Raw genomic sequence first — 17,375 nt, 5'->3', positions numbered from 1 at the left:
GCCGCGAAATCATTCAAAAATTTGATTGAAATACTTTCAAATGAACTAAAAATATGTTATTTACAGTGCCGTTTCGCAATTTCTGATAAATCAGGCCACCTTTCTCCCGGGCGCCATTTGTACAACTTTAATTTTTCTTCAAAACTTTCAAAATCTCAAATAAATCATTATTTCTTGCAATCTTTTAAAGCTTCTGACAAACCACCAAAGTTGGAATAAGAAAAGAAAACAATAAACAAAGATACAAAAAAGCCCCAGTACCTTTTTTCAGAAGATTCTCTCACACGTTTCCATCCACCCATGGTAAATAATTGAGTAAGTACAATTTATTGGTACAATTTAGTGGAACCTGTTTGATTTTATTTTTATTACCTACTGCTTCTAGACATAACATTTATTCGCAGATTGATTATGTTAAGCTAATTTGGATGGAATCGAAGGTACATTGTTGTTTTGTACCCACCGCCTCTTTAGTTATAAAAATAAATTGCTAACAATTGATAAGATTTAAGTACTTCAGAGCACTTGTCTGTAGCCCGAGGGTGTATTAAAAGTAAGTTGACTTTTGCACATTTACCTCTATTGTATCAAAAGTTATAACAAGTTGAATTACTTTTCAAACTTTTCAAAAAAAAAAAAATGTAGGTCAGTAGTTATTGGGTACAGTTAGGTTAATGTTAGATAATTTCAACGTCCTTGAAACAATTTTAAACTATCAATCAGACACTTTACTATAAAATGATACTTGAATAAATTATTCAACATCATTCGAGCACATTTCTTTCACCTTACAACCACAGAAGACTCCAACCCGTTAGAGAAATGGCTTTCAAGGTAAAAGTTATTATAATATTATAATTTCCTTTAAAATTTAAAATAAAGTCCTTATTTTTTCTATTATCCTTATAGTTCACAGTTGCTCTTGCTTTTGTTGCTGTTGCAAGTTCAGGATATGTTCCTCAACAACAACAACAAGTCTATCATGCTGAACCAGTAACACATTCCGTTGCACATGAACCACATGCCGCCATTTTGACTAAAAACGTTGAAGAATACGATCCACATCCACAATACAATGTTGCTTACAACGTTCATGATTCTCTCACTGGTGATGTAAAAAGTCAATCGGAGACTAGAGATGGGGATGTTGTCAATGGGGAATATTCCTTGGTTGACGCTGATGGGTACAAGAGGACAGTTTCATACACTGCTGATGCTGAACACGGATTCAACGCCGTGGTTAACCGTGCTCCTTTGCATGAAGCTGGACATGTTTCACATGCTGGTCCATCAGCCGTTAATCATGCATCTCCAAGCTATATCCAAGCTGGAGATCATCATACTTCACAAGCTTATGAAGCTCCAAATTACTATAAAGTAGCTCCAGTTAGTCATACCCCATCAAACTTTGTGAAAACTGTCAGCCATGTTCCACTAACATACACCACACCAACACAACATGTCCAATATGCTCCAGCACCAGTTCACTATGCTGCTCATTCTCAGCCAATCTATGCCACTCCATCTGTTGTTTCTCCAGTAACCTACTCTTCCCATAACGCCCCATCTGCTTATGCTTCATCCGAATCCCATTCTTCTCCTATTTATGTTAAGTCTTCTGAACACAGTCATCAATATCATCATTAAGTACTTGTAAGAATCTCTTTTGTTATGTTTCATTTTTTGTTAAAAAAAAATAAAAGTAGTTTAAACGTTTAAAATTATTGTTATAAAATTAGTATAAAATTAGTTACTCTTACAAAATTTATTTTGTTAATTTTCCTGTGCAAACTCGTGATAATAGTGTCGAGTGTCGATATCGATCTGAATTTACCAATGAACGTTCATAAGGGCAAGGTGAGGTGAGTAAGGCGCTGTTTTCCCATATTTGCGCGAAGCCAGGCATACACGATTACGATCATTCTTCAACGTGTTGACGCTATATGTCTCTATCTTTTTCTACTGAATAAACAAAGACAGCAATAGTTAAAACGTTAACGTGTGACCGTAATTCGACACCAGGTCTTTAGACGTCTCAGTGTCTAGAATGATCTCTCTCCCGTTGCCAAACTCATGTATTTTTATAACTTTTAAGGCTTTCACGGTTTCTTACAGATATAATTTTTAAAATTCTCGGATTAGCCGCGTTTTTTAAACAAAGAAAGTACTTTTGTACTCACCCCGAACGTTTTGCATCAAGTTTCATTGAGCGTGGTCACCGGGAAACTGCCGTAAAATGTTATGATTGGTGAGATCGGCTCCGCAAGTTGTATTTGTGCGTAGGCTGTTCTAACTCTGGTTGTTGTTGTTGTTGTTGGGGTTCTTCTTGAGGTGAAGATTGTTGGGAGCAAACAATGCTCACTACATCACAAGGTGTTTTCACTTCAACTTGTATTTTTGTTTGGTAACTGTATTTTAAATAAAAATGATCTTAAAAAAAAAATAAATCATTTGTCGTTAGCCTTTTAAGACTTAAGCCAGAAAAATACATTTTTTACAGAATTTACTTATTATTCCAAGTGTTATTCCAAGTCAAAGTATGCGTACACTTGCCCCAAAGTTTTGCGTACACTTACCCCCATCGCAATTTTGTCAATATTTTGTTTATTTTGAACAAATTAGCAACAAATCCAATAAAATTTTCACTCAAATACAATGTTTATATAATAATAATCAACAGCTGCGTTCCTTTGGGAACTTTTATCTTAAACTTAAAACTACTTTGAACTACTTTTGATATACTGAAAAAGTAGTTCAAAGCAACTTTAAGTACTAAGAGGTAGATAAATATTCCCAAAGGAACGCAGCTAATAAATAATCAGCACTCAATGTGTTTTAATAAAATCACTGAAGACTAACACGTTTTTAAAATAGAGAAATATTACTTAAAACTTAGCTATTTTTTTGTTTGGCCTTCCTTCACAAAACAAACAAAAGTAAAGTGCGGCAACCAATGACCCAAGCAAATGACATATACCTGCTTAATTGTGCATTTATAGATACATACTTAATAATTATTGTCATTTGCGAAAAATTAACTGTGCGTACACTTACCCCGTCCGACTCTATCGCAAACATCTTATATTTTTAGAACACTATCTAGAAAAATTTGACCATTTGACCATTCAAATTCTTGGGCAACTATTCAAAATGGAGGAATATTTTAATTTTGTCTATGGAAATCGGAGAGTATTGAATCTGACAAAGGAAGTAATCCTTTATTTTTTTATCTCAACGTCGAGTTCTTCACCAATTTTTTCGAATATTTCAAAAACTCAAATACATAGTTTTCTTTATTTTGCCCTCAAAAATTTCAATTTCAATTTATTCAAAAATAATCTGGCATTATTGGTGAGCTTTTTCTTGGCGATAAACACAATTCAAACTTCATCTTAAATGTATGATGCTTATTTTAAATTTAGAGAGTTTTGATGGAAATTTTTAAAATAGTCAAATTATAAATAAAAGATCTTTACATTACTCTAAAATTACTGGCATTTTACGTGAGCGTTTACATTAAGTTCTCGGAATATAAGCAAACCATTTGGTCTTTCTTGGACAGCTTGAAGAGATGAGCACGATATAAAAAATTGAATTTTGAACACTTTATTGAACATACAATTTTCAAGAAAAAACATGACATAGAATCCTAAAATCGATGACGCATATATTACTGATTCCGACATTCTGTACTTTCGTTTATTTCGCCTTTACATACCACAACCCAATCTACATTCAATTTTTGTTTATTCTGCAACGTTCGATTTCAAACAGTTATCAATAATTTTGTTGGTTTAAGAGCCGATTTTTCAATCTTCTAATAAACAGTCAGTTAACTGTTCGACGAATAAAGTTATAAGGCTAATAAACAATCAGATAACAACATTGAATTTTTCAATTAAGAATAATCTATTCTACAGAATAACAAAAAAAAAATTGTCAAATTCAAAAATATTCAAAATTAAACGTCATTTTTATCCATTATTGTTTTTGCTTTCTTGTGTTCCTCTGTATTTTTTGTCAAAATTCTTTCAAAGCAGCTTTGGGAATTGACACAATATTTTTGTTTAAATTATTCCTTAGAATAGTTTTTATGGGTCTCTGAAAAAAACAGATAGTTTTATTCCTAGGAATAAGCTATATCTGCCTGTTGAAAAAATGATTTTTTCTCTATAATTGCCAATTTTTCAATAGTCAGTTAAACAGTCAGTTAGCACTTATTCCTCAAATAGAGAAAAAATCAATTTTTCAACAGCCGGATATAGCTTATTCCTTTAATAAAACATTTATTATAGGAATAAATCTATCTGCTTCTTTCAGAGACGAATAAAAATTATTCGAAGGAATAATCTCAACAAAAATAGTGTGTCAATTGTCAAAGCTGTTTTAAAGAAAATATTGATGAAATGGATTTTTTTGAGATTATAAATTATTAAGATGCTTTTTTTCACAAATTTAAAGACCACTAAATTAAAGACCACGTTTAAAAAATATAAGGGAACACAAGAAAACAAAATTAATTATGAACAAAAATGACGTTTAATTTTAAATATTTTTGAATCTGACATTTTTTTTTGTTATTCTGTAAAATAGAGTTTTTTTAATTGAAAAATTCAATTTTGTTATCTGATTGTTTATGAGCCTAATAACTTTATTCGTCGAACAATTAACTGACTGTTTATTAGAAGATTGAAAAATCGGCTCTAAGGGGAATAAGTACTAACTGACTGTTTAACTGACTATTGAAAAATTGGCCCTAAATGTAATTAACTAAGTTTTTTTCAAAATCTACAAAATAATATATTTTCTTTTTTATTAATTTAAAAACTCTACGGGAGTTTTTATGCAAATTTAATAGACCCAAACATTTGTACACCATGGGCTATAGAGCCTAATGGTAACAAAACTTAAACACTCCCCTCTAATTGCAATGGTACAGCACCGAAAGGCACCACCAAGAAAACGGGTGCACCTTCGTGACTAAGAAGCGGCAATTTAAAAAAAAAAAAGTATACATCTACATAATATCTTTGGAATTTGGTACAGGGGAGAACCTCGTGCTTCAATTCAAATAACGCGTCGATATAAAATAAATTTGCAATAATTTGTTTTCGCAGGTCTCCCTATAAACGGGCTGCTGTCTGTAAGCTGTTGTAGCTGCAAGCTTGCAACTTGAATCTTAAACAAGCGATTGAAACACAAAAACACAACATAATTATTCAGTCGCCTGACAAATTCTCAATAATTTATGACAATCTTTTTGTAAATATATGCAATATTGAGATTGAGGCATATGAGGCGTTTACCCTCGTGCGTTTGATGTTACTGGCTGCTGCTGCGTATTTGACCTCAATTCTTTCTAATCGTTTTAAATGCCTTGTGACTGCCAGTATGGAATCAACTTATATTTTGAAGACATAAAGAATATTTTGACCAAACTAACGTTTATAATGCAAGCTTAGGTGTATTTGAAACCGCGCATGCAAATAATATAGTAGAATTATTGATGTTAGAGATTTAACGTTTGGTCTGACTGATAAATTTAAACAAAAAGTTTCGAAATACATTTTGGAGTTATGCAATGAAATGTGATCGACATCGCATGGCACAGTGTGCAGGCACCTTGTAGTGTTGCAAAGTCTGAGGATTAATGAGAAATGATGATCTAGTGCCTTTAAAATTGCATCCACATTTTAGCAGCAACATTGAGGGGCTGCATCTTTCTTGCCATGTTAATCATGAACTCCTCGTCAATATCCTTTGGAGCAGTCGGAAATCGGAATTGACGAGGAAGCGGCCAGTTCCATAACAGTTTTTTGGATTTCTCCCAAAAAAGTGTTGAATTCACTGCTCCGCCGCCGCTTTCGAGAGTTTTTTTTTGGAATTGGAGTACGCTCGAACTCCTCTAAAAAAAAAAAAACTCCGTCTACCAACAATGGAGTTGTGGATTAGGAGTCTCCGGCGGTGAACAAAAATTCCCATGCTTGTCTATAAGAAGTTAAGTTATAAATAAAGTCATTTAATATTGAATAACTATTACTTTCTTGTTTGTATAGAGTCACACAAAAATTGAAGGGAGTCATAAAACTCCCAAGCAATTATTTCCTCGGCAGCGCTTCCAGAGGGAGATTCCATCCTCTTCTTTTCTTTTATGAATCGATCCCTCAAATTCTTCCAGCGCTGCCGACATGCACCAACTGAAACAACAAAAGTTTTAAATAAATAAATGCAGGAATGTATTCATAATAGGTATGTGTAAAATTACCTGGTCTCCTCAACTCCTTGTTAACTTGTAAAGGAACTCCTTGTCCTTTACTAGGGCGATAAGCTGTTCTTCAAATAACAATTAATAGAAAACAAAATATTTGAAATAATTTATAATTTGTATACCTATAAATATATTTATTTAATATATTTATCTTGCCACATTATAATTTTCCATTTTCACGAAAAAAATTGCGCCAACTCTTTGAAATTTAAATAACGAGAATCGTCAGAAAGCGCGCAAAAGTTCAGACTAGTTGAACCTTTTTTTGACAGATGGTGGCTTTCTTACGTATCTTACGTTTCTTTACGTTTGTCAAAAAAAAGCGTTCGTAGGAAAAGGGTCATTGTGAAATAACTTTTGGCAGCTGTCAAAATCGACGGAAAAGCGTGGTTGTGTTTCTGCTTTAAAGCTGAAACACAATCACGCTTTGCCAGACGCGTTGTCGCGTTACGTTGAGAAATCCTCAAAGCGCGCTTCTGTCACTTTGACTTTGAACAGCTGATTGAAACATAAAATGTGCTGTCAAATAAAAAAAACACAGTCACTCACAAAATTATTGGGCCAAGTCTTTATCTTGATTTAAATGTGGAAAAATGAAGAAGGATATTATAATGTGTTGAAAAATACATAACAATTTGTTTATTCTTTAATCCTATAGTTATAAAAGCAAAACCAATCAAAATAAATTCTCTTTTAAAGAGAACTAACAATAAAACTCAGTCACATCACCACATCATTAAATTATTGTTATTTTTAATACGTAAATTTTTTTGATTTAAAATATCTCGATGTCGTTTTTTTGTGCAAAATTTATATAGAGAAACAGAAAAGCACACCTAGTATTGGAATAATATATTTTTTTTGTATTCACATTTGGCCCAACAATTATGTGGGTGACTGTAACTATATCTGATAAATGTCAGAAAGCGAGCAAAAATTTAACCTAGTTGAACTTTTGCTCGCTTCCTTACGTTTCCTTACGTTTGTCAAAAAAAGCGTACGTAGAAAAAGCGTCATTAGGCGTGTTTTTTTGGCAAATCTATCCGTAGTAGGATTTCCCAAATATCAACACTGATGAAAAATGTATATGCACAGACAAATTTTTTAAAATTGATGAAGGGTAAGAATATGCAATGATATTTGTTTGAAAATAAATATTGCATTAAACTTTCAAGGCCTAAAAGCATGCAATCATTTTTTTCCAACGGCTACTGAATTTGTAATTATTTTGAAGTTTTCTTTCTTGGGCATTTTATCAGTTGTAAACGATTCAGTAATAAATTGCAAAAAAATCTCATTTTTCCTTTATAATCATGTAAATATACATAAGATGAGTGCCCAAAAGAATTTTAAAGATTTGAAGTATAAAATCATTCCATTCAAAGAGAAAGAAGGGAAATGTTTTTACTTATCAAATATTATGTACCTATTCCATAAAAAAATGTAATAATTTAAAAAAATGTTGGGCTTAAGGAGTTGTGACATTTAATAATAAATTGATTTTAATGAAAAAATGGTCTCCCTTTTAATTTTTAATTTAAATTTTTCTTTTAAATTAATTCAAAAGGGAGAAGGTTCTCATTTTTCTAATAAAAATTATTTTGATTTTAATTCGTTTTAATTTAAATGGAAAAAAGGAACCATTCGATATTGACTTCAAAAAAGGAGAGGATAACGCACTCCGATCACTTTTCCCGGAGTCAAGTATTCGTGGCAAATTTTACGCAAGCAAGCGGTGAGAAGAAAAGTGCAGAAGTTTGGCATGAAAAGGCAGTAAGTCACAATTTACAAATAACGACTATCATTTGGCATTGCACAAGTTCGCTGCGCTATGCTTCTGCCAATTGAACCATATTTTAGTGGCGTGTGACTTATTGGCAAACGCCTTCCTAGAACTTTTGGTGATACGAACAATACGAACGTTTTCTAGAATACACTTTAAGGAACCTCCTCGCCAGGCTCCCCGAATTCGTCACGACTCTGGAAAACCTGCCTCCTAGAAACAACACTGTGGAGTCATGTTTGATTACAACTTTAAATATAGCGTATTTATATGTTCTCCTATTAATGAACTAGGTTCTTATTTTTTATTTGTATTCTTTCTTTATATCTTTAGAAGTCTAATCTCAACTGGCCATTAACCTTTGAAAAACACCTCTTGCAATAAATTAGATAAGCGTTATTTTATTTCGAATAACTGATAGCAATAAGCATTTTAAAAGAAGCGAAAGTTTATTTTTTTTTTATCAAACTGACGTATCTTTTTTTTAATAGAAGTATTTCATAAAATCTAAAACAACTTTATTTCATTAAGTATCAACAGAATATAAATAGGTAGATGATAAGTGGCTACTGTGCATTAGGGTGTGTCAAAATGCTAAAGTATAGAATTTCCAAATGTAATAGCTTTTAAAAGTTACATTACTTGTCAAAAATAAATGCTGCGTTTACAATTATCATTTTAATTAATATCTTTGGCTCGCTCAAAATATAGGAAGAAATCAAAGAAATTTGAATTACTATAAGAGATTTTTGAAAAAAAAAAAATTTTTTAATTGCGCCGTTTTAATACAATAACAAATATATTAAATATATATCTTTATAAGAAAAAACTTTTAAGCTTATATATGTTGGAATTGAACAATTAGTAAAGAAGCTGCGAAACAATATGCAAAGGAAAAAATTAGAGTACCTACTTTTTTTCGGCCATACAAAAGTGACACACCCTACTGTACATGCACAAGTAGCTATATTTGACATGGACTAGTTTACATTTTATATCCTTGATATTCAATATCTTGGCTTTAATTTCATAAATATCAATTTGTACAGCAAATATATAGAATATGCAATCGGTACTCTGAGGATAAAGAGACACTTGAATGATACAAAAGATGCGTTTTTTTGACAATTTTTAAGAAGAGAAGCTAAAGCCTTCTTGGATTCGCGAAAGTAGCCTTGAAACTTGAAAGCGAATCGGAAATATTCTTCGATGAGCATACCGTAGCAGCACTAAAAACAAGCATTGGTACAATAATTTTGATATGCTTCAAGGAGTAAATGATCTTTTAATACAATGAATCCGCTATAATGGATTCGGAACGTTCGATATTTTGTTGCTGTAAATATTCGGAAATATCGTTTTTGGTTTTTGCTATGACCATTTTGTCAGTCATTTAGGCACTTATTTTAAGAGTTAAAATTTTCAACTCCTGGCTTTTCTTTGCTTGCTTTGCCAACTATCTGGGTCCCACTCTTGGTCTCCTTCGAGCAAACTGTCGTGGTTTCACAAAAGACTGACTTTCCAGGTTTTATGGACATCGAGATGATTTAAAATGATTATATTTGATCTTAGACTTAGGTAAACCGTTTACCACTTGCTCACACCAAAGTTAAAATAAATATGCAAGATGCAACCAATAAAAGAGAAGGACTAATAACATTACTGTAGCGTCTTGCGTTAGATCTTGATGCAGAGCTGGGCAAATCGTTCATTTCAAAAGATCGAATCGTTCAAAGATTGATTTCACCAAAGATTCGGTCTTTTCTATCAATCGTTCTTTCGTTCGTTCATTTAATAGAAACCATTTCTTTTTCACTCATTTCATTCTGACAAATGAGAGAAGAAACAATAAATCGCGTATAACCTGAAATATTAACATTTCAATGCAACCATATAAAACAATTTTTCGTTTATATTTTCTATGAGAGTTTTTTTTTAAATCAAATTATCTCCGCTTTTTTTTTTTGAAAATATATTTTTGGAAAATTTTAATGGTAAATTTGATTATTATGTCTCCGTTAAGTTCAAAACGTCGAAATAGATACATCAAAAATAAAAAGAAGTCAAGGTCAGATATTCGATAGAAATTCCCAATCGAATCCGATTCAATTCAAACTCTGAACCTGCTTATATAAACTTGTATCAGTTGTATGCTTGGAATCGAAATGATGATTGAGAATGAATGGAATGAACGAAATCCGAGTTCTGAGAGATTTTTTATATGATTTTTGATTGTGAAAGATTTGGATGAACGAAACGTTCTTTTCCACTTCGTGGTTTTTGATTGTAAACGATTTGGATGAACGAAACGTACTTTTCTACTTCGTACTTTCTTATTTTATGAACGAGATTTATATAAGGATTGATTGATTTGGTTTATAGTGATTGCAATCACTCAGAGTTTTCGGTGAACGGGTCAAAAAGTCCGAATCAATCACGATTGACACAGCTCTACTTGATGTTTATTAAAGCAACTACACATACAATTCTGCTTTGGAACTTTTATACTTTGGCAAACTATCTATATTAAAACTTAGCGATATTGTCGTTGATTTTTGTAGATTTTGAAATATTTTTTCTAAGCTGTTTTGGAATCTTTTGTGTCAGTATTCGCCGTTAAGAAGTGAAAATTGACAAGACTTTAATAGCAGTTGTTGAATGAAACTATTTCAAAATTTTTAGTAGATATGAAGGTACTTAAACCCTTCAATGAAAAGTGAGTTAATTCAACGCCCAAAATCTCAAACTTGACACAAGAGATAAGTTTTTTTGAAAAAATAAATTCTTCATTGTTGTTAAAGTTAAATTCTTCATAGTTGTTGACGTGTCTTACTAAGTCAAAATTTGAAAGCTTCTATTGGAAACTCGTTATCTATTATAAGATGGAAACGCAAAATGATTTTTGTTATTATCAAACGCTACACAACCAAATACTTTGCTATAGTTTATTTCATTTATATCACAAATAATTCTTAATACTCGTAGTTTTTTTCTGGACCTTATTAATATCAAATTCTGGTTGAAATTTTAATCATAACACCTACATCTTGTCGCAGAATTCGCAATGTAAGCTGAATTTAAATTGAAAAACAAAAAAAAAAAAACACATTAAATTAAAAATAACTTTTCTTGTACTGTTTCTAAACTTACTTTGTCCAGTTAAGCAATTATATCTGTTCATATAACAAATATTTAAAAATTCTGCCTTTCCAAATCTATAAATTCCACAAACTGGCAAAAACACTGAAATGCAAAATTTCGGACACAAAGGTTTACATTTTTCTGCTGTCGTTTTCTTTAAATCTAAAAAAGAAAAAAAAAATTTAGTACAAATCAAATAAATTAATTGTTAAGGTTAATTCAAATGTGAAGATAAATAAATTTCTTACCTTTTTCATATCTATTTCGTCGATTGCAATTTTCTTTTTCCCATTCGCATTTATTTCGAAAATTCATACATGTATATTAGGGTGGGTCAAAAAAAATCGAAATTCTTTTTTTTGAATTGGTACTCCGAAAAATCGATTGCTAGACCCCTCTAGAATATACACACCAAATATGAGCTCTTTATATTAATGGGAAGGTCCTCCGCTTTGCAATTTTCCATTTTTACATCAAGCTTCTACTAAAAAAAAAATAATTTTTTTATTAATTGACTTTTTAGCAAATTTCTTTTCATATTCTTGTAGGAAATTGAACGTTCTACAAAAAAGGCCTTAAACACTTTTTTCGTTTATCTAACCGTTGAATAGATATTTGAGGTCCAAAAATCGAGAAAATCTTTAAAAATTCGTTTTTTGTTCTTAATTTTGTAACAAATTGAAAAATTATAATGATCAAACGCGCAAGACATATTCTTGTTGGAAATTGATTGCTCCACAAAAAAGGGCTTGTTAACTTTTTTCATTAATCTAACCATTCTAAAGATATTCGAGGTCAAAGTTAAAAAAAAAATAATAAAAACATTTTATATTTTTAAAAATTTTCCAGCTCACTGAAAATTCATTATTTTCAATTTAGCAAGACGTATTCTTGTAGGGGCTTAAACGTTCTAAAAAAAAATTCCTTGGCATCAAATTGATTGCTTTAACCGTTTAGAAGATATTCGTATCCAAATCGCAATGCATACGGGTCATAAGAAAACTATTGAAATCAGTGAGCATTGGTTTGGATACGAATATCTTCTAAACGGTTAAAGCAATCAATTTGATGCCAAGGAATTTTTTTGTAGAACGTTTAAGTCCCTACAAGAATATATCTTGCTAATTTGAAAATAATAAAGTTTCAGTGAATTAGAATTTTTTTTAAATATAAAATGTTTTAATATTTTTTTTTAACTTTGACCTCGAATATCTTTAGAATGGTTAAATTAATGAAAAAAGTTAACAAGACCTTTTTTGTGAAGCAATCAATTTCCAGCAAGAATATGTCTTGCGCGTTTGATCATTATAATTTTTCAATTTGTTACAAAATTAAGAAAAAAAAAACGAATTTTTAAAGATTTTCTCGATTTTTGGACCTCAAATATCTATTCAACGGTTAGATAAACGAAAAAAGTGTATAAGGCCTTTTTTGTAGAACGTTCAATTTCCTACAAGAATATGAAAAGAAATTTGCTAAAAAGTCAATTAATAAAAAAATTATTTTTTTTTAGTAGAAGCTTGATGTAAAAATGGAAAATTGCAAAGCGGAGGACCTTCCCATTAATATAAAGAGCTCATATTTGGTGTGTATATTCTAGAGGGGTCTAGCAATCGATTTTTCGGAGTACCAATTAAAAAAAAAAGAATTTCGATTTTTTTGACCCACCCTAATGTATATTTATCACTAGCATAAATAGGATCCTCATTTATGTCACACTTATAGATCTCCTTACATTGTTTGATTTTGTGATTGGCTTCTGAAACGTTTAAAATGATCAAAAATAAAAACGAATATAAAATAACAAATTTTAAAGCCTTCATAATCGGACTCCGGAAATAATATCAATAAGCGGACTGCCATTTTAATTAGGTTTTATATACCTTAGAATATCTTCTCAGTGAATATTCGCTATCAGTCATTTGGTACTAATATTTAACTTTGAACATCCGGAAATCTTCTTCCGGAATTATTAAATATTTTGCAATCGATGGTTAATGACACAAGTTCAAATACTTTTTGTTATCAATATCATACTTACGACCGATAGGCCCATCACTGATTGATAAGGTGATTCAAAATAATATAATTTTGATATCAGAGGTTCATATAAATATAAATAAACGTGCTTACATATTTTTTGTTTATTTAAGAACATTATCATGAATTCGATTGGAATTCTTGTGTTAATTTTAATTTTAATTGTGACACTAGCCGAATCGCACTATCCAAAACCATGTAGTACGATTTTTCAATGTGATTATCAAGAAAATCCTGTCTGGAGCAGTGATTATGTTTCTTGTAAGGCTTTTCGAAACAACTGTTGGTTTAAATTAGAAAATTGCAACCGCAAAAATAATAAACAAATTGGTAAGCTAACATTTAATTTTATTTTTTAATAGGTTAATTTTATCTACATAAATCATTTTTCTTCTTTTAAGAATTAAGGAAAACGACTCGTGAAAAATGCCAAAGTTTTTGTAATAAGAAATGTACGAAAATATTTTTACCCGTTTGTGCTGATTACAGGCATGGAAAATACATGTTTAGTAATGAATGTGAAATGGAAAGGCAAATTTGTGAATCTGGACAAAGTGAGTAGTTAATTTATGACATATTTGGTATAAAAAATTGTTTCTCGTGAAATGTATATTGTATATTTTGTTTTCAGCTTATATCTTGAAGAGTAGATCGAGATGCGATTGCGAGTATAGACCTGAAATAATAACACTTTAAAATAAATTTTAAAATCAGTTACATATTTAGTTTTGTTGTTTGATTTAAACTGTTAAAGGTCAAGTTTATGAAAAATTATTTAAAACCTACCAAAAAACACCGAAGTATCAACAAGTTAATGGGGATACACAGAGGTAAGTGCGCTTTCATAAGAGACACAGCGAAAGTTTTAAAGCACATTACACATGTGAAATAGTTGCTTGGTAAAATAGTATTAGCGATTAGATTTTAAAAGTCGCGACCGAGAACTGTTCTGGTGAACTCTAGGGTCGAAAGCTGAACGCTGAAGTTAAGCTTGCCGGTATGTGATGTGTGTAACTAAAGAAAGTACCTATTCTAGTTAAAAGTCCTTTCTTTACTTATCTTCTTGAATCCTTTTCTTTTTCCTGGATTCTGGTTCTGAATTCCTTTTGATTTATGTATTTTTGGTTTATTTGGGCGAGCAGTTTAATTAGAATAGAAGTAGATGAACGTATCTGCAGCGATTCCAGCTGGATTTTCTGTGAACGGTCCTGCCAGTCCTACCAGTAAATCAAGAGGCTAACCTGAAAAATTAAGGGTTAGTATTTATATTTATATGATACAATTAAATGGAGTACAAAAATCAACTAACGATCGTACTAACTTACCTTTATTTTTTTTTTTTATTTTTCGGATTTATACATTTCAGTTTGTGTACTCTTTTTCATAGAGTTCTTTCCACAATTTCTCCATTATACATATTTCAATTACTACTTATAACTTTTTTTTTCGATAACTATTATCGTGTTTTTTTTTTTTTTTTAAGTAAAAACTTCTTTAGTATCGTAGTGATTTGAAACAAGATGAAACGAAAACGCGACACGAACATTCAACTTGTTATAACTTTTTTGTTTTAATAGATAGATGAATGAAATTTGTACTGTAGATAAGTAATTGAATAGACTATAATTGTACAAAATTTCAATTAATTTCATATTCAAAATTCTGAGATAACGGTAAAAAGATGTTCTTTTTCTATACACGTCACATCTTTTGATCTAGTGCACATACAAATTTGATTTAACTTTAATACGCATGCTGATAACATAACCTTTTATTTGATATATCTCACATAACAAGTTACACAATCTTAAATTGAAAAATACCTCAAAACACCTGTAAAGATCTGTTGCCGATGACCAGCAACCAGTTTAGGAAGTACCTACCGTTATCTGAGTTTGAAATATCGACATGGTTGGATTTAAAAAATCTTACTTTTTTTGTAGGCATTGTAGAAATATGATTGAAGCGTCATATAAAAGGTGAAATAATAATGATGTAAAATTATTATAGGTATAGAAGTAGGGATGCAACATCGTTAAAAAAAACATCGATGTTTGAATACATCGATGTTTTATTTACAACATCGATGTTAAAAAAACATCGGTTCTATCTTCGATAAATCGATGTTTTCCCGATGTATTTTTGTTGGACATACGTTCTACTGTATCTAAAGAACAAAATATTTATGTCTTATCTGTTTAAAACCCAAAAACCTAAGTTGAATTCAATTTTTAGGTACCACAAAACAGACAAATTTATCAACAAAATGAAACATATTTTCTTAATACGATTTTCGTTTTTATTTATACATATATAAATACCATCAATTCTAATCAAATGGAATCAATTTTTTTAACGTTCAGAGCTCTGAACGTAACTCACAAGCATGTCAATAATGGTCGCCATAGGCGTACACACCATTGGGTCAAGCGGGGCGGTGCCCCGAGGCCCCAACTGACGCTAGGGCCCTGACTGGAGACAATGCAGAGAAGGAAACTGTTATTATAAATAAAGTAGAAAAAATATTACCTCAGGGACCTCAAAAAATGCTACTTAAATAATCTAAGCGACCAACAAATAATACTTCTGGGGCCCCCAAAAAAAGAGAAAAAGCATTTAAAAAAATGTCGAAATGGCCCCTTAAAATTAATATTGTCCCGGAGCCCCGGCAACTCAACGTACGCCTCTGATGGTCGCGTTCTGATTTCTGAACACACAGAAACAGTCTTTTGAATGAAAACATTAAAAAAAAACTTTGAAGCTTTGAACACTAGACAAAAAAGATTGAGTTTGAGAGTTCAAGTTCTGTTATTATGCAAAAAAAGAAAAACGAGTAACAAAATGAACGATGTCGATGTTTTGCAGATTTAACGTCGATGTATCGGCGATGTATCGGCTTAAGAAACATCGATGTATACATCGATGTTTTTAACAAAAACATCGATGTTTTGAAAACATCGATGTATCGTTTGCATCCCTATATAGAAGAGAAAAGAGATTGTTTTGCTTTTTTTATGAAAACTAATTGGGTTAACAAAATTCTAGCTCTTTTTGTAGATGTTGTATAGACATGGTCGATATAAATATTTTGAGCTGAAACAATAAGCTTTCAGATGGTATAAAATTTATTGTAGGTTGTCATATAAAAAAAGTGATGGAATAAAAAAAAGTTATTTTTTTATTGCAAGAAAAATGATTTTTAAGGTTTCACTTCAACGACGTGTGGATTCAAACATGATTTTTTTTTTTTTGTTATACAAAGCTGGTCTTTTTTCAAATTCCACTATTCTTCATCAGTTGTTACTGATTCATCATCAGACATTTTATCTCTTTGCACAGTATTATACGACTGATTTATTTTAATAGACTAGCAATAAGCAATTTAGTAGAGGCAAGAATTGTTACTTTTGAACTTTTGCATAAAAGGGTTCTTGTTGTTGTTAACCATTTTTTCAATAAAAGATTTTTTTTTTAATTTTTACATATTTATTTCTTTTTAACTATATCTACGTTATTTTAACATAAAATCTATTCTTCTTTTAATTGCTTTATCGTTAAAGTCGTTTGTTGTCTTTATTCGTTTAGCATGTCGTTTCCATTTGATATAAGAGCTATGTTGCTAAATCTCTCCTAGCCTTGAGTACTCCTAAGATATGCTTTTATCCTTTTCAGAACTGAGAACGTGCGTTCCACCGAGGAAGTTGTATCAGGGATAGTCCATATTAGTTTTCACAGTGATGCTTCCAACTACGAGAGAATATTAGATGGCGTAAATGTTTTTGAAGAGTTCGAGATTTTTTTATCGGCAGATTATCGCATATAAAACCGTAAGCTCGTTTTTAATTTGGTTTATTTCAAATTTGTATGGATAGTATTCTCGAAGTGAGAATAGATATATTTCTGAAAAAAAAAAATGGATTAAGAAACTTGCTGTCTTATTTTCTTTGAAACTTTAGGTAGGTATCTAAATGCAGCCACTTTATCATTTGGTTCCCAAATATTTTCCTCGTCATCGCAAATATTCTAAAATATTTCCTCTATATTCCAAAACCACATTGACAAGGAAAGATTTATAAAACACCGTCTGGTGGTTGCTAATACACTGATATTTTTCTTTTAAAAAATATTCCTTGATTGCGAAAG

The 17,375-nt window shown here is 31.0% G+C and overlaps 3 protein-coding genes across 3 annotated transcripts; 2 read left to right on the top strand and 1 right to left on the bottom strand.

Moving 5' to 3' along the window:
• The first annotated feature begins 822 nt into the window (after nucleotides 1-822).
• On the top strand, nucleotides 823-1,653 carry LOC129914836 (cuticle protein 21-like). The gene is made up of 2 exons (XM_055994261.1): nucleotides 823-834; nucleotides 910-1,653. Exons 1-2 carry the CDS (start codon nucleotides 823-825, stop codon nucleotides 1,645-1,647), a joined length of 750 nt encoding a protein of 249 aa, XP_055850236.1. The 3' UTR covers nucleotides 1,648-1,653.
• Nucleotides 1,654-10,973: 9,320 nt separating this feature from the next.
• Nucleotides 10,974-11,512, bottom strand: LOC129914848 (U-Kazal-Dg21.2-like). Its single transcript, XM_055994272.1, has 3 exons — nucleotides 11,441-11,512; nucleotides 11,202-11,354; nucleotides 10,974-11,122 (listed from the first exon to the last, which is right to left on the bottom strand). The coding sequence occupies exons 1-3, from the start codon at nucleotides 11,505-11,507 to the stop codon at nucleotides 11,079-11,081; spliced, it is 264 nt and encodes an 87-aa protein (XP_055850247.1). The 5' UTR covers nucleotides 11,508-11,512; the 3' UTR covers nucleotides 10,974-11,078.
• Nucleotides 11,513-12,900: 1,388 nt separating this feature from the next.
• Nucleotides 12,901-14,205, top strand: LOC129914845 (U-Kazal-Dg21.2-like). Its single transcript, XM_055994269.1, has 3 exons — nucleotides 12,901-13,562; nucleotides 13,634-13,786; nucleotides 13,864-14,205. The coding sequence occupies exons 1-3, from the start codon at nucleotides 13,355-13,357 to the stop codon at nucleotides 13,926-13,928; spliced, it is 426 nt and encodes a 141-aa protein (XP_055850244.1). The 5' UTR covers nucleotides 12,901-13,354; the 3' UTR covers nucleotides 13,929-14,205.
• The last annotated feature ends 3,170 nt before the right edge of the window (nucleotides 14,206-17,375 follow it).

Source organism: Episyrphus balteatus, chromosome 3 (genome assembly GCF_945859705.1).
Source record: "Episyrphus balteatus chromosome 3, idEpiBalt1.1, whole genome shotgun sequence".
NCBI classification, from domain to species: Eukaryota; Metazoa; Arthropoda; class Insecta; order Diptera; family Syrphidae; genus Episyrphus; species Episyrphus balteatus.
Note: the sequence above shows the minus strand (reverse complement) of the source record. Positions and strands in the feature narration are given on the sequence as shown.

Bases quoted from the DNA above. Each gene is read 5' to 3' on its own strand.
- LOC129914848 (XM_055994272.1), bottom strand. From the start codon at position 11,507: ATGAATTTTCGAAATAAATGCGAATGGGAAAAAGAAAATTGCAATCGA. The intron at 11,355-11,440 runs GTAAGAAATTTA...TTTCTTTTTTAG, and splicing joins ACGAAATAGATATGAAAAAG to ATTTAAAGAAAACGACAGCA. The intron at 11,123-11,201 runs GTAAGTTTAGAA...ATTTAAATTCAG, and splicing joins TAATTGCTTAACTGGACAAA to CTTACATTGCGAATTCTGCG.
- LOC129914845 (XM_055994269.1), top strand. From the start codon at position 13,355: ATGAATTCGATTGGAATTCTTGTGTTAATTTTAATTTTAATTGTGACA. The intron at 13,563-13,633 runs GTAAGCTAACAT...TCTTCTTTTAAG, and splicing joins CAAAAATAATAAACAAATTG to AATTAAGGAAAACGACTCGT. The intron at 13,787-13,863 runs GTGAGTAGTTAA...TTTTGTTTTCAG, and splicing joins AATTTGTGAATCTGGACAAA to CTTATATCTTGAAGAGTAGA.